Here is a 15,876-nt window from a genome sequence, read left to right as displayed (position 1 = left end):
TCAGAGGACATCCCTATGTTTTGCAGTGTACAAAACTGATCATTTATTGATTCTTGTGAGTCCCTCTTAGAATAGCAAAGGTTTTCAAATTCATACCCTGCCAGGCTTCTGATTCCATGGTAACTATGTAAAAACAGTAAATGGGAGAAGAAAAGCCAATGCATGTGTGAGGCACTAAACCCGGACTGTTAAATAACAGTGGGCTTGCTGTAGGAAACGTCACTGGTAACCGTAAGCATCGTAGGGGAGGGGAGCACGCTCCGTGCTGATGCTTACCCTCTGTCCCTGCTGCTGCTGTCTTTGATAGGAAAGCCTCGCTATGCCGAGACCTGGGACTTTCACGTGTCCGCATCGAGCTTCCTGCAGTTTGAGATGAGCATGGGCTGCAGCAAGCCCTTCAGCGGCAGCCACGGGGTGCAGCTCCAGTACTCTCTGAACAATGGCAAGGATTGGCATCTTGTCACCGAAGAGTGTGTCCCTCCCACCATCGGCTGTCTGCACTACACGGAAAGTTCAATTTACACCTCGGAGAGATTCCAGAACTGGAGGCGGGTCACGGTCTACCTTCCACTGTCCACCAAGTGAGACCTGTCATTTGACCGCATGCTAGGTTTCTGTCACCTAATTTTAAAATAAGGGAGTTCCAGAAGTTGTACTTGTGGTAACTTCCTCACACAATGGTTTCCTCATTGGATTCTCAGCTCTGCTACTCGCTGAGTCCAATATCCTGCAGTAAGTCTTTTCTGTCTCAAATACATGCACAGCCATCTTTTCCTAGTACAATTCAGATAAGATATGCAACCGAAGGGACACTGCAGCCTGTTGACATTTGGTCTGAGATAGTTTTCCATGAACCCCTAACGCTTAAAACAGTGCCTGCTTACAGCCTATTTATTTGTTTTAACACAACATTTATTGCATAGCTATTGTATTTTTAGCACTCTGGTACCTAAAAAATAAACTCCTGCTAGGACTCAACTGTTCTTTAGGGTAACACACATCTAATCATCTATTTATATTTACATATGTGAAATGATAACAGAGGCACCTCGGCCTAGGGCTGCAGGGCAAAGTTCCTGAGGGGTCGCTGCCTCTGCTGAGTGAATAGGAGTAGGGCTTACCCAGGAGAAGAGGATCATGGGAGATCATACCTGCTGCTACAAAGAGGAAGAACAAAATGTAGAGGCCAGAAAACGCAAGAGCTGGTGGAGGAAATTCTAGGATTTGGTAATGCCAAAGCTTATTGTGAGGCAAGACGTGAGAACAGATAGGCTGGCGCTGACAAAGAGGGCAGATGGTGCAAGGCCTTGGTCTCCAGAGTGCACGCGAGGAGTGCTAAGCAGAGTAGTGACGTCATTAGACTGTCCTCTTAAAACCTCCATGCTCATCAGACTGAGGGAGAGCCTATACTGAGAAACAGTGGTACTCGAAATGTCACTACTGAGAGTCAGCCTTTGGTAGGCCGTGTCCAGTATTCGAAATAGCTAAGTCCTTTTCCTCGTAGCCTGTTCCCTCAATACCAGCTGTTCCTGTGGGGTCCCTGGCTTCCTCTGCACCTGGAGAAGGCGCTCCTATGAGCTAGCACATGATTTTCCTTTCTCACTGCTACGACAAAAAAAAAAAAAAAAAAAAAAAACACCTGACAAAAACCATCTAAGGAAGGAAGGATTTATTTTGAGTCACAGTTCCGAGGTAGAGTCCATCCTGGCAGGGACGTTACAGCAGCAAGGGCACCCTGCACCCACAGTCAAGAGCCAACAGAAACCAATGCCTGTGCTCTGCTTTCTCCTTCCCCAGACACCTACCCAGGGCGGAGCCTCCCTCTCCAGTTAAATCACTCTGCACACACCCTCGCAGATACAGCCAGAGGTGCGTTTCTGTGGAACTTGACAATGAAGATGAGCCATCCTGCTGAATATATTCCACAGCAGACTATAAACACTGTAGAAGAGAAGGAGCTCTGCCGGGCTCTTGGCTTTAGAGACAGCGTGTTGAGAAACAAGACAGAAAACACAAGTCTGATAGGACCCCATAGACCCTGGCAACCAGTTAGGGTCAGGGCTGGATCCTTACTGCCAAATGATGTTGAGTTCCCAATTTGTTCTCTCTTGATCTCTTTTTCTAATGCTGAATAATGGTAGAAGGGTGAAACCAAAGCTAAAATTCCTCATAAATTTGAATAACATGAATCAAGATTTCCAGAAAACTTTTCTGTCACACACGTTGACTTTCCTATAAGAAAAGTGGTGAGATGTTTGTGTAGCGTGCATTCTGCTCTCCTCCTTATGGGTCAAGAGGAAAGAGCATTTACTACTTAGTATGAAAAAAAAAAGTGTCTCCAAGGACAAGAAACTGGACCATGGAAGAGGGTGCTTCCTGGGAAAAGGAAAATAAAATAAATATCCACGCTTTCAAATCACCTATGAGACCAACAGCATGGTATGGTGTTTTATTTGTTTGTTTTTTGATTAGTTCTCCCAGGACACGGTTCCGATGGATTCAGGCCAACTACACCGTAGGAGCAGATTCCTGGGCTATTGATAATGTTGTACTGGCCTCGGGGTGTCCTTGGATGTGCTCAGGACGAGGGATTTGTGATGCTGGACGCTGTGTGTAAGTTAACACAATGAACGCTTCCCTTGTTTGCAGGGCCACAGTGAGACTGGCTTGTTGATGTAGTAACAAATGATGCTTTTTTTTTTCCTCCCCTTGTTTTCTTGGTAGGTGTGACCGGGGTTTCGGTGGACCCTTCTGTGTCCCCATTGTTCCTCTCCCCTCCATCCTGAAAGATGACTTCAATGGGAATTTACATCCTGACCTTTGGCCTGAGGTATATGGTGCAGAGAGGGGCAATCTGAACGGCGAAACCATCAAATCTGGAACATCTCTGATCTTTAAAGGGGTGAGCTCAGCTTCTCTGCGCTCCTCTCACGTCCCCTGGACCACTGCGTCACACACGTGCATTTTGGGTCTCTTCGTCGTCTATTGTTTCACACAGTTGCTGTCTTCTCCTGCACACTCCATTTCCTTCTATTTAGTGCATTCTTTTTTCTTTTTCCTCCTCCCCCCACTCCTCACTTCCTTCCTGTCTCTGAGATAAGGTCTTGCTGTATCTAGTGCTGATTGCATGTAACATTTTCCCTCTGCTCTGGAGGGACTTTTCTTGCTTCCTATTGGAATTGTACAAGAATCCATGAGTGTATAATTTTAAGAATTTGGTTACTGGAAGGGAGCATTTTATATTCCTGTACTTTGATCTCATAGTATTGATTTTATGAAATCTTTCCCTTTCTTCCTTTTTTAAAAAACTTCTTCCTGCCAGTAGCCAACTCTTTGCTTAAAGGTGGCTTTAGGAAATCACAGTGGTTGAGTCCTGTTAACTGGCACTCTCAGACATTGTGAATGCACTTTCACATTCCACCCTAGATGTCTGGTTAGGGAGCTGCTGAGCAGTCGAGTAAAGCTCTGGGCTCAGCTGGCACGTCTCCACATGTGAACCCATGCCACATCCCGTCTGTCTCAGCAAGGAGAAATTGACTAATCTAGGTGTGCAAATGAAATCCTTGACAAAAGTCTGCATGGGTTTCTATATAACCATGATGACTCCTACCAAGCACTAAGAAAATTTAGACCCCTTGGAACTTTTTCAGTTATAGCTAATAGGTGCTAATACTTACTGGAATCCAAATTCTTCTCCAATTTTGCATGAGTAGAGAGCTACACCTCCTGGCCTGAGAGAGTCCCCAGGTGTGCTGATGGACCAGAGACACAGAGCAGCACATTTACAAAGGAAATCCCTGGTGTAGAGGGATCTGCCTTATCTAAGGACGTTGGGCTGTTACCTCCAAGTGACTTGCCCCTGTCCAAGCAGCTGACAGAGCCAAAGAACGAAAGCCCTGCCACTGTTCATGCTTTAAACGTCTTTGCCCAATAACTTCTCAAGCTACAGAATTAACCTAGTCCTTAAACCTTCTAGGTAAGAAAGGTGCATGGGCTCTGTGTTTCCCCTTTAGCAAGAGCAGCCAAGCATTATGTCATACGTGTAATATCCACCAGCTCTGCAGGATGTTGGCAGTTTGACCTACAAAGGCATTCTTTCATAAAGAGAGGAAACAGTCGTCCCTTAATGCAACAGATTCAGGAGTACTCTCCACTATGTAAACTGTTTGTTGGATACAAAAGGATATTCATTTTTGGTACAGATGGGTCCCTGAACCCGGTGAAAGAATGAAAGGGAAACATATTTGTATAAGCCCAATCTGTGAAGCAATGATGGTTGACAGTTTCACCGCATACAAAGCAGCATCAAGTGCTGAGCTAGAGCCAAGCATTGCCAGCACCCAAGACAGAGCCTTTAAGACTACAAATCATGCACACAGTCTCCTAGGAACTTGCACAGTGGCTGAGCTTGCCCTTGGGACCAGTTTCATACATCCCATAGCCAAGGGGGAAAGTAATAATGCTTTATCTTGGTGTAACCAAAGGGCATCTATTAGTGCAATCTCTGAGCTGTCTGAGGATGCCACCTTTGCTCACAACTGTAGAGGGATTTTAATTCAGCAATATGGCTTATCTGCCTGGAATACAGACACAATCTTAGAACACACCTTTAATCTCCATGTTTGGAACACAGATACACCCTTAGTACACGCCTTTAATCCCTGTGGCTAGAATACAGACACACCTTTAGTATACACCTTTAATCCCAAACAATGAAGGTAAAGTTAGGTTATAGAATGAAGTACACATGTTTGAAAGTGACATCTAATTGAGGGGCAGACAAAGTGATGAATCAGAGGAAGATTTGACAAAAGAGATTATTCCCAACTCTCACAAGGAGAGAGAGAGGAAAGAGAAGCTATGAGCAGGAGAGAGAGACAGAGACAGAGAGTGTGTTTGTTAGTTTTACCGAGATAGTTTTACAGAACTGTGCAGACAATGTTAGTTTGAGGCCAAGCAGAGCAATTCAGTCAAAAGCTGAGAGAAGCCAGTTTGAATCAGTCGACTTGGAGAGGAGTTTGAGTCAGAACAGCTGAATTGAACCAGCCAACCAGAGTTCAGAAAGAGCTGGAAGGGGTGAGCTTATTCAGCAGTCTCAGAGGCTGAAAATCTAGGTCTAGATTAGACTGTAAAGAGTCTGGAAGCTTCTAGGACTAAGCCTGGGTTAGCAGATGGAAGCAGTAAGTCTTTGAGATGACAAGTACATCGAGCAGATAGAAGCTGCCTTTACACATAGCCCCAGTTTCTATGGGACCCTGAGCTAGGAAAGTCCTCATGGCGTTATGGGTGCAGATGCTGAAGAGAGAGAGGAAACACTCCAAGCAAGACATAAAGGTCAATCACTGAGTAAGCATGGCGCCATGGCCATGAATTGTTAGGCATGAGAGACAAGCAAAATTTATTGGTACATGGCCTTTCATAACTACCTTCAATCCCAGAAGTTTACAATTATGATATATGAAGAGGTGGGAATAAATGAGTTGGTGTTCCCATTATGCTACCCAACTACCTCTTAGAGTCTAAATTCAAAATGCAATTAGTAGACAAAGCACTATCCTCTCTCTCTCTCTCTCTCTCTCTCTCTCTCTCTCTCTCTCTCTCTCTTTCCCTCTGTAGGTCATTTGCAACATGAGAATATCTTTCTCTTAGGAGTACTTAGGCAATAAAGTGTTTGTTAAACCCCAGCATCAGCATGTTATAAGCACTCAGTACATGTTTGTTATTGCAGCTATTCATGACAGCAGTCTGTAATAGACATGAAGTAGAGAAAACTTTTTTACTTTCCCTAGTGAATGCAACATTTGGCCTTTGCTAGTCCATAATTAGGAAGTCACTTGGTATATCAGAGCCACAAGACTACAGGAAAGTCGCTGCACTCAGCAGGCTCAGCTGAGAAACCGAAAGCCTGTTTGGACCTTGGGGTCTTTGCGTGGTGAGATGTGGTCTGCTGCTGTCACCGCAATCTTCTGTATATGTGAGCAACCGACCTGAGATGTCCATCAGGCAACCAAAAGTAGTTATTTAGCAGAAAAAATTACTAAAGCTAATGGGATCGTTCCCCTTGTTGTGTGGTTTCTTTGCATGAGTGGTTGCAGTCTAGGCATGGGGACCTGCCTTCGTTCTGCCTTATTTAACTTGCCCAACTGGGGCGTTGTGTCAGCCTGAGTGAAAACCTCCTGGGGCTGGCAAAGCAAGCAAAGCAGCAGCGAGTTCCCAAAACTGCCTGGAGCCCTGGACGAGTTAGCTCTTAGTTCTTGGCCTCCAGCAGAAACACTCACACATTTTTCACCTTTCTCCTCTTTCCTTCTTCTCCAACACGCTGTGATCAAAGGAGATGATTTTTAAAACACCAGAGGTGGACAGTGCTATCATATTTGCACGCCTTTTAATAAGAGCCACAGAAAAATATGAATTAGAGGTGGGACAATAAAATTATGTTTCTTCAACACAGAAAATAAAGGCCATTAAGAGAAGGAGAGCTCTCCTCTCACCTTTAAGCGAGACAAAATATCACTGCTTTTCATACATGACTGTCATTACCTCTAAGTAAGTAGCTGTCAGTTGGCTAATTGATGCAAGGTAAACATATAAAATCTAAGTGATTCTGCCAATGAAGTAAGGTTTCTTTGTCTTTGTTTTCAGGAAGGACTAAGAATGCTTATTTCCAGAGATCTGGATTGCACCAATACTATGTATGTCCAGTTTTCACTCAGATTTTTAGCAAAAGGTAAGATATTCCTGTGGTATGCATCCTTTTTATCCAAAAAAAACAAAGAAAAGAAGGAAGGAGGGAGGGAAGAAAAGAAGGAAGAGAGAGAGAGAGAGAGAGAGAGAGAGAGAGAGAGGAAATTGTCCTATGCACAATCTGTCCCCCATAAAGAGGTAGCCCTGCTAGGAGCCCTGGAGTTTACTGTTCACACGTGGTCTTTCATACAAGCTCCTCCTCTCACCACAGCAGTTAGGTGGCTGCTGTTTTAAACCGTTTAATACAGATGTGGCTGCCGTGCTAGTTGGCAAACTTACCATCATGTCCTCGGATCCCTCCACCGCTGCATGCTAGCTATCCGAATTTTAAGTTTAAAAAGTATCAATCTATGAATATTTGGGGTTTATTTTACAGCTGTGGATTCTCTCAAAATACTACTTGGTCTCTCTGACTTTTCATATTTGATTACGTAATTTTCTTTAAAAAATAACATCACTGTGGATATAAGACACTTTCAAGTGACTCTTATTTATATTCCCTTGATTTACGTGTTTCAACCTTTGTAAAAACTGATGTCAGCAGAATGAATAACTTTTAATTTGGTGTCTCCTAGATATAGGGAGAGAGAGAGAGAGAGAGAGAAGGCACACGTGTTCATGTGTGTCATACACATATCTTAAGGAGAAAGGATTCTACATTTGGTTACTTTCTAAATATGTTCATATAAAAGCTCTACCTACAACTATGTTCCATTGTCACTGAAGTATCCGAAGCAGGAAGCCCATAGAGTGAGCACAGGGCAGGCTGCGTCCTCCTCCCAACATGCTTTATACCTGCCCTGCTTCTCCCTAGGTACCCCAGAGAGGTCTCACTCCATCCTGTTACAGTTCTCTGTCAATGGAGGGATCACCTGGCATCTGATGGATGAGTTCTACTTCCCTCAAACGACCAGCATACTGTTCATGAATGTGCCCTTGCCACACAGTGCCCAAACCAACGCCACACGGTTCAGACTCTGGCAACCGTATAACAATGGTAAAAAAAAAAAATGCATATGTTTTGCTTTGATCAGAACTCACGGCCACGTGTTAATGTTCTTGTTCCTCGGTCATGAGGAAAGATTGCCTGAGCGGCGCACTAGCTGTGTGTACCACTCCCATTTTACATGCCTCCCTCTGGACCATCCTCAGTGAAGATTCAACTTTGTGACGCTTGTCACTTTGTCACAGTTCACTAGTTTGCCACTGAGACACCTGCCCCTGTACTCCCAGGCTGGCCCAGAACTCACTATGTAGCTCAAAACAGTTTTGAATTTAAGTCATCATGGCCAGGCTCTCTGTTGCTAGGACTACAAGTGTGAGCTGCAGAACTCGGGTGGTTGTGGTTTTGTTTTGTTTTGTTTTTCACTTTTGTTTTTGGTTTTTAATGATCCGTCATTACCATTAGTTACTCACCAATAGCAGCCTTGTTTTGTTTAACTCACTTAGGATTTCTCTCCATGGCATTTCATTAGTGAAACAGTATATAGAGAGGAAGTGAAAGGAACTCAGACCAGGCAGACAGGTCATCACCTTCACCTGCTTCCAATAGTTCACCAATACCTCACAGCACTGATACCGCGGTTGATTTTAAAAGCCGTGATCCATTCCTTGACTAGGTAGTGTACCTCAGGTCTAAACCACTGACTGCCATCCTCACAGGCAGAAGGTTTACAGGTTCCCCCATCCACCACACTGTGGGAGAATGGTCCACGGCACTACTCCAACTGGAGGGACAGCTTGCCGTCACAAGCTGCTCGTCTCAGCTTCCTGAGACTAGGGCGGCTGTTCTGTGCTGTGCCGTTCAATATGGCTGCAAGCATATTTTCTTCACACTTTGGTCACTGTGAATGTGCTGCCATGCGGCTTGTGAGTTTTGTCTGAAAAGCATATGTCGAAACTGTTGCCACTGAATTTTTCCCTGCCATTTGCTTTCTCTCTGTGAACAAATTGGATTTTCGTCTTGGGCAAAATTTTGATTTCCCCAAAACTGTCTCAGGTAAGAAAGAAGAAATCTGGATTGTCGATGACTTCATTATTGATGGGAATAACCTGAACAATCCCACAATGCTCCTGGACACCTTCGACTTTGGGCCCAGAGAAGACAACTGGTTTTTCTATCCAGGCGGTAATATCGGCCTTTACTGCCCATATTCTTCAAAGGGAGCTCCGTAAGTATCTGGTTGAAAAGCTAATAGAAAAACCATTGCTTCATATGAATCAGGAGGAGTTTTTGCCTAAACGATTTCCTGTCTTGCTGACCAGTGAGGAAGATTCGGCTATGGTGTTTGTTTCAAATGAAGTTGGGGAGCACTCCATCACCACACGTGACCTGGATGTCAATGAGAACACCGTCATCCAGTTTGAGGTACTGACCGGTTCTACCAGAAATACGTTAAGGTTTATAGTAACAAAGCCTCGGCAGGAAGAAGCAAGTCTTTACTGTGATTTCCTGGTTTTGCAATAAGGTCATCAAAGGTTTGGGTATCACAACTCACTTTTATTACCAGAACAATTTATCATACTAATGTTTGCTTCAGAAACAGAGCTGCCTGTGACATAGTGCCCTCCCACCTACTATAATAAGTGTTGAAATTAATTACTTTAAAATTATAAAAATGTAAAAGGATGCTGTTGTGGGCTTGTTATTGTCACAGTTCTTATATAAAGTTAGGACCTAGGTCAATCTAACTATAGTCTACACTATACCAGCAGACTCACAGTGTTCATCCTGCCGCTCTGAATTTTACACATAAAGTAATATCACACTATTTAAATGTACTTACTGTGTGTAATTGACAATTGATGCATTCCTTATGTTTGTCAAGGAAGCAAATTCATAATGAAAGCACTTACATATTTAAAGCGCTTGAGTAAAGTCAACAGAATCGAAGTTTGTTGTTCCAGGGTTCTAGGCACCGCGTGACACTGTTCTCATATCTGACTTTGTGATGGTTTCAGATTTTCTGGCATAAATGCTAAGAAAAAGTAGTGCTCTTGTCTCTTTTAGGACTCAAGGTAGAAATTCGCGCCTGTGGCTGAACAGTTCATCAGGCCCCAGTGGTTTATTCATTAGAAGGTGGAGGGCACAGTCACATGCCCTTCTTTGTGTCGTCCCCTTCCGTTCCCTATCACAACGTAGTAAACCATCAGTGACTGTAATAGCTGATAGTAAGGAAACGTTCATCCGCATTGGAAGGAGGAGATCTGGCACAGAAAGAGTCACGTGCGTTTAGCAGTGGCGCTTATCAGGAGAGATGAAAGGGAGGGAGGGAGGGGGAGGGGGGAGGGAAAGAGGGAGGGAAAGAGAAGGTCATAGATTATAAACTTGCCGTTAGATTGGACAATCTACATATCCAGTGTCCAACACGTGGGTTAGAGTTTTAAGAGACTGTGTGACATAACAGAAGTTACAAAGTAGATTTTAGGTTCCTTGCCACACACCACAGACCTATATATACAAGAATACATGCACTTAGTAAGAGGAGTGGGGCTGTCTCAGACATAGACTCGGTTGCCTGCTTTTTGATCACTCCTCCCTGGCGTAGCTGCCTCCCTAAGCCAGGGAGGAAGAGGAGTGCTCAGATCTGATGTGACTTGATGAGCTCAGGAGGGCGGGTGGGTGGGTGGGTGCTCCCCTTTTCTGAGGAATATGGGAGGAAGATGGGGAAGAGGGAGGGAGGGTGGTACCAAGAGGAGAGGATGGAGGGAGCAACGATTGGGATGTAAAGTGAATTAATCAATTAACTAATTAATTAATTAAAAAATAATACATGCACTCACTACAGAAGTGAACATTGGTTTTCTTAACTGTAATTGTCATTTTACCGCATATACTATTTCAAAATTCTTTCCATTTTAAAGTTACAATTTTTGAAAATCTTTCCTGGTGTCAGGGGAAAAAATGGTAATGATTATATTCTGGTTTGGTTTTATATTGAATGTGTGTTGAAGATTCTTCAAGTTCAAAACTTTTTGGAATTACTTATAAGGTATCATAAGAAAGAAACTAGGTGTTACTACTTACTAGACTGCTAAGGGAGCTAACAGGATTGAGAAAACACGCTTTTCATTATAATATTCTCAGCTTGACAATAAAAAAGAGGGGCAAAGATAAAATCGGAATTGTCTCAACCTTTCCCTTGTTCGTTTTCTGTTTCTTATAATATGGGGGAAATGGGTTTTGTTTTGTTTTTTTGTTTTTGTTTTATTGTTGTTGATTTGCTTTGTTTTGTTTTTGAGGCCCTTTTAGGCTCCCTATGAAGAAACTGTAATTTAAAGGTAACAGATGATATCACTAAGGGAAAACAGACCTTCCAGAGTTACATATTTTAGTAAGATGCTTCCCAGGGATTAAATGGGCTCCAGGAAATACAGCCAGTGTCAGGGCTTGTTGTTCTGCAATAATCTGTGTCACGTTTTTTCTTTCATCCCAAGATCAACGTTGGCTGCTCCACTGACAGCTCCTCCGCTGATCCGGTCAGACTGGAATTTTCACGGGACTTCGGAGCCACCTGGCACCTGCTGCTCCCCCTGTGCTACCACAGCGGCAGCCACGTCAGCTCCTTATGCTCCACTGAGCACCACCCGAGCAGCACATACTATGCGGGGACCACCCAGGGCTGGAGGAGGGAGGTTGTGCACTTCGGGAAGCTGCACCTTTGCGGGTGAGGATCTGCCCGCTCTCTTGCTCGCTCTCGCGCTGCTGGCTGCTGCGTTTCCTTCGCATGTGATGACCCGTTGTCTGTTGCTTGCCACTCTCAGGAAGAGAGTTCCACTTTGCGTTTCTTTTCCAATCTCACTTGAGACAGATCCGCAGATATTTAGAGCGGGCGGCGGGGCGGGGGAAGAGATAATGTACTTGTGCATAGTTTGAAGATAGACTGAAGAGCGAGGGTGCTGTGGAATGTACCTTGAAATGCATTTCTCTGTGCATCTTTAACAAATCAAAAGGAAGTGGGAAAATGTGGGTTTTTTTTTCATAATTTTGACCCTCTTCCCATGGGCTCTGACCTCACACTATAAATACAGTAAAAAAAAAATGCAATGCATTCATACACATCCCTGTGGGCATGAATGGAAGCTGGAAGCCTACAGCCAGTTCCTGGCGTCTCATTAAAAGGCATTAGCACTCCCCCCCCCCCTTGGGCATTTTTACTTTTTCAACCTCTCTCAGCATTCTTGTGACATTATACTTGTCTCTCCTGTTGAAAAACTATTTGGAGATAAAGGACTTTAACTCTCATGGAGAGGAAATGAATATGGTTTCAAAAAATAAAGCTTATAACATAAGGAAGGGAGCAGAGAGAGGACGAAGCAGCCAGCCCCGTGAATATCACCCATCCTAACGCTGCAACCCTTTACTACAGTTCCTCAGGTTGTGGTGACCCCCAGCCATAAAATTACTTAAGTCGCTATGTGATAACTGTTATTCTACTACTGTTTGGATTGTAATGTAAATATCTTAGTGGTTTCCAATGGTCTTAGGTGACCCCTGTGGAAGGGTCGCGACCCACAAGTTGAGAACACTGTTTTACAATACTATTGATTCTTTCCATGTGTATCACAAAGAAGAAAGTACTGCTGTCTCACCTTCGAGGTGGAAATCGACGTTTAACCCCCATGTGCAACTGGAAAGAATTAGAACTCCCCTGTCTGTTAGCAAAACTAGTAATTGGTACTTTGCCAAAAGCATAGAAGTGCATTTTCAAAAGTCGGCATCATATTGGAGGGTTAATCTATTCATCCCTCATCACCTCGCCAGAGCAGCTTTCATAATTTGATTGTTAAGAGCTTAAATACTTTACGTCGTTGGCTGTGTCACTTGTAGGCAGTGTACCTACAGACACTCGAGGTTTTCTTCACCTAAAAGTATCACTCGAGAGAGCGGCCTCTGCCCTCTGAAGGGGCAAAGAGACTATCTGAGATGACAGGATTCCGTGGAGCGCCACCTAGCTAGATGCTGAGCTCCCATTGGCTAGCAGAGCTGAAATAGGCGGGGCAATATGTCCCCAATGAGCGCTAGGGGGCGGGTCCATCTGAAATGAGTCTTCATTTTTGAACATGGAAGAATTTTTTTGAAACGGCGCTAGGGAGTTTTCTTAACCTGCCGTCAACATCAAGTAGATCACAGTTCTTGTTCCAAGACTCGTGATTCCAAACCTCCTAAAAAGAAAATATGAATTAATCGTTTATGGCCAAAAGTGCAGAGACCACTCCTGGACAGACTTGGCCTGGGGAAGGCCTGAGGATCAGCTGCTTAGGCTCTCTTAAAGTTTGGCTGTGTCACCCCAAAATTCATATGGTGGAATCCTAACCCTTAAGGTCATAGCATAAGGAAATATGACCTTGGAAGAGGTCAGTAGGTCATACATGGGAGAGCAGCCCTCCCAAGGGAGGTCCCGGAAATCTTCTTTGCCTCTCACACCATGTGAAGGCACGGCTCAGCTAGAGGGCACCTGTTACGAGCTGGAGAGCAAGCCTTTAGCAGACCCTGTGCTGGCTCCTTTGGACCTTCAGCTTCTATAGTGTTCAAAAAATAAATGCCATTGTTTATAAGGTATGCTGTTCATGTCATATTTCTATAGCCACTGAAGCTAAGTGATACAGATGCTTTTGACCAAAACAGTCCCTCAACTCCATCATGGTGATACTGAGAAGCGCCTGGCCTCCCCTTCAGTGGGACTCTGGTTTTCTTTGACTTCCTAGATAAGAAAGGACCGGAATACAGGCTGTAGCCGTGGTTATGTGATGCCTAAAACATGCTTCAGAGTTCCCAGTGCAAATAGTCTTACTGAAATACATGAACTTAGTGGAGAGATCTGTGAGTGAGAGGCAGAAGAAGGCTGCCCACACCAAGAGGACCAAGCGCAGGCCACGCCTCGCTGGTGGTCAGCCTCTGTGCCACACTCACGCGCAAGGCACAGCCGCATATCTTGGGAACGCAAACAAGGGAAATACAGATATCTCTACTTCACCCACTGGAGGAAATCCATTTTTGAAAAATAATAATAATGTACAGAACTGAGACTGGCGTGACGCTTGTACTCCATGTCACTTTATGTCTATGGAAAGGAAATAAGTTGGTTAGGAGCCATGCCAACACTCAGAATTCTATCAACCCAAACTGTTTTCAGCCGTTTCTGTGGGGCGAAAACTTTGTCTTCAGAATGTTGCCTCATCCTTGTTTCAAGGGGGAAAAAAAATCAGCCCTTTTTTTAAAACCCACACAGGCATGAATTGCTGGAAGGCAAAAGTGAAATTTTCTCCAACTCAATGAACTATTCCATGCTTTGTATTCAACATGGGACATACTAACAGCACAAATGCTTATTGCTAAAGTGTGTGTGTGTGAGTGAGAGAGAGAGAGAGAGAGAGAGAGAGAGAGAGAGAGAGAGAGAGAGAGATCTTACTCTTCTGTGATTTAATAGACACTGGTTACACACATGGGCATGGGTATATACAATTAAATATATTTTGTTTTCAGTGCCAGGTTCTTACTTTTATATTTTAATTAAAATATAACTGTATCACTTGCCCTTCCTTCTACTCCCTCCAGCCCCTCCCATGTCCCTACTCTCAAACTGACAGTTTCTACATTCCCTAAATACTGTTTACATTCAAAACATATGTGTTGACTGTTGAATTTCCACCTAGTTTTCTTCACATCACCTTTGTGTTGTTTCAGTGTAGAGTCTTTTTTTGTCTTGAAAATGTCCTAATTGTTTTTATATAGTTTCATGAGTCAACCAAAGGCCCTATTGCATAGAGACAGCGTGGTGTGCTCCATGAGATTCTAAGTGTATTTAAACAAACAAACAAATAAACAAACCAGAAACCCAGAACCTTTGAGCAGTGCTGGCTTGAGAGCAGGTACTGACATTCACAAGGAGGATGGCAGGTAGAATTTTTCAAAATAAGATTTCAGCCGAAGGGAACCACAGCAAAACCAGGCTCCTAGCCCATTTGTCATAGCACTCGGAGTTTCTGTGCCAAGGCAGGTGAACACTAATAACCACCCAACCAAGGTGGTTCATTTGTATTCAGAACATTTGAATAAATAAATTCAAACAAAATCCATGTAGGCTTTTGTTCAAAGGAAAACTCCAGCCATTTCCCTCAGCTCAGCAGTCTGAAAGTTCAAAAGGTAAGAAGTGCCTTTGCAGAGACTAAACTCTGAGAAGTATAGGAGAGCCTGCTTTCATTATCAATTGGCATTTTGGGGGCAGCTTAGTATACTTAGAGTCTGGATGTAAACAGTGAAACCGTACATGAGAGCATGACTCCACCTGCCTTACTCCCTGACAGTCTCTGCTTAAACAGCTCCCTTCTCTCGACACATTCCCAACCCTAGTGTTTAACTTCTAATTTCCGTTTCTCAAATTCAAAACTATTCAAAATTTGGCATATGTGAAAACTAGAAAAGTAATAAACTCATGGACCACAAAAATAAATGCCTGTGACCTAGCTAATGCTTGTCCCACTATCTCACCTCCTTTGAGCTGAGTTTTATACGTGTTTTAAATACACATGTTATTTCTGGACTTCTAGTTAAATATATAGATTAGTTCCAGTGGAGTTATTGTCACCAGTAACATGATGAGATAATTCATTTGCTAATTTTGGTGATGGTGGTCAATTGTGGGATTGAAGAGAGGGGTGCAGTGTTTGGTTGGTTAGTTTTATATATTAAAAAAAAAAAATCCAGGCTCCATGCAGGCCTAGAACTGTCTGTGTATGCAGGCTGGCCTCAAACTCATGGGAGTCCTTCTGTCTCTGCCTCGGGTGCTGAGACTCTAAGTGTGAACAAGCAACCCTGGATTTTTATTAATTATTATTTTTTTTTTAAAGGGCATGAGAGGCTGCAAGCTGAAAACAAATCTGATTTTCTTACTTTTTTCTTCTTAAATTTTACTGAGAAACTACTGTGTTAAAACACACACACACACACACAACACTGGGTGCCGTGAAAAGGTGTAAAAGGCAGCATAGACGTTAGCTTCAACAAGCTTTCTGCTAACAGACAAAATAGGCATGTCTTCTGTGGTTCCAGCTGCAGTACTGTACTACAGGAAATGCCATCAGAACTGTGGACAAGCAGGACCCTGCAACCCAGCAATTCCACTACCATTC

The 15,876-nt window shown here is 43.6% G+C and overlaps 1 protein-coding gene across 2 annotated transcripts in view; it reads left to right on the top strand.

The window, feature by feature from the left end:
- RELN (reelin) overlaps positions 1-15,876 on the top strand; it is a 443,910-nt gene that overhangs the window by 361,728 nt on the left and 66,306 nt on the right. For both annotated transcript variants that reach the window (XM_084787306.1, XM_084787305.1), the window contains exons 34-41: positions 308-581; positions 2,473-2,613; positions 2,725-2,902; positions 6,643-6,727; positions 7,559-7,741; positions 8,744-8,915; positions 9,010-9,112; positions 11,182-11,411. In XM_084787306.1, coding sequence (XP_084643432.1) covers positions 308-581; positions 2,473-2,613; positions 2,725-2,902; positions 6,643-6,727; positions 7,559-7,741; positions 8,744-8,915; positions 9,010-9,112; positions 11,182-11,411 — 1,366 coding nt within the window. The remainder of the gene's footprint in view (positions 1-307; positions 582-2,472; positions 2,614-2,724; positions 2,903-6,642; positions 6,728-7,558; positions 7,742-8,743; positions 8,916-9,009; positions 9,113-11,181; positions 11,412-15,876) is intronic.

This window comes from Acomys minous (genome assembly GCF_964271855.1).
Source record: "Acomys minous genome assembly, chromosome: 6".
NCBI classification, from domain to species: domain Eukaryota; kingdom Metazoa; phylum Chordata; class Mammalia; order Rodentia; family Muridae; genus Acomys; species Acomys minous.
Note: the sequence above shows the minus strand (reverse complement) of the source record. Positions and strands in the feature narration are given on the sequence as shown.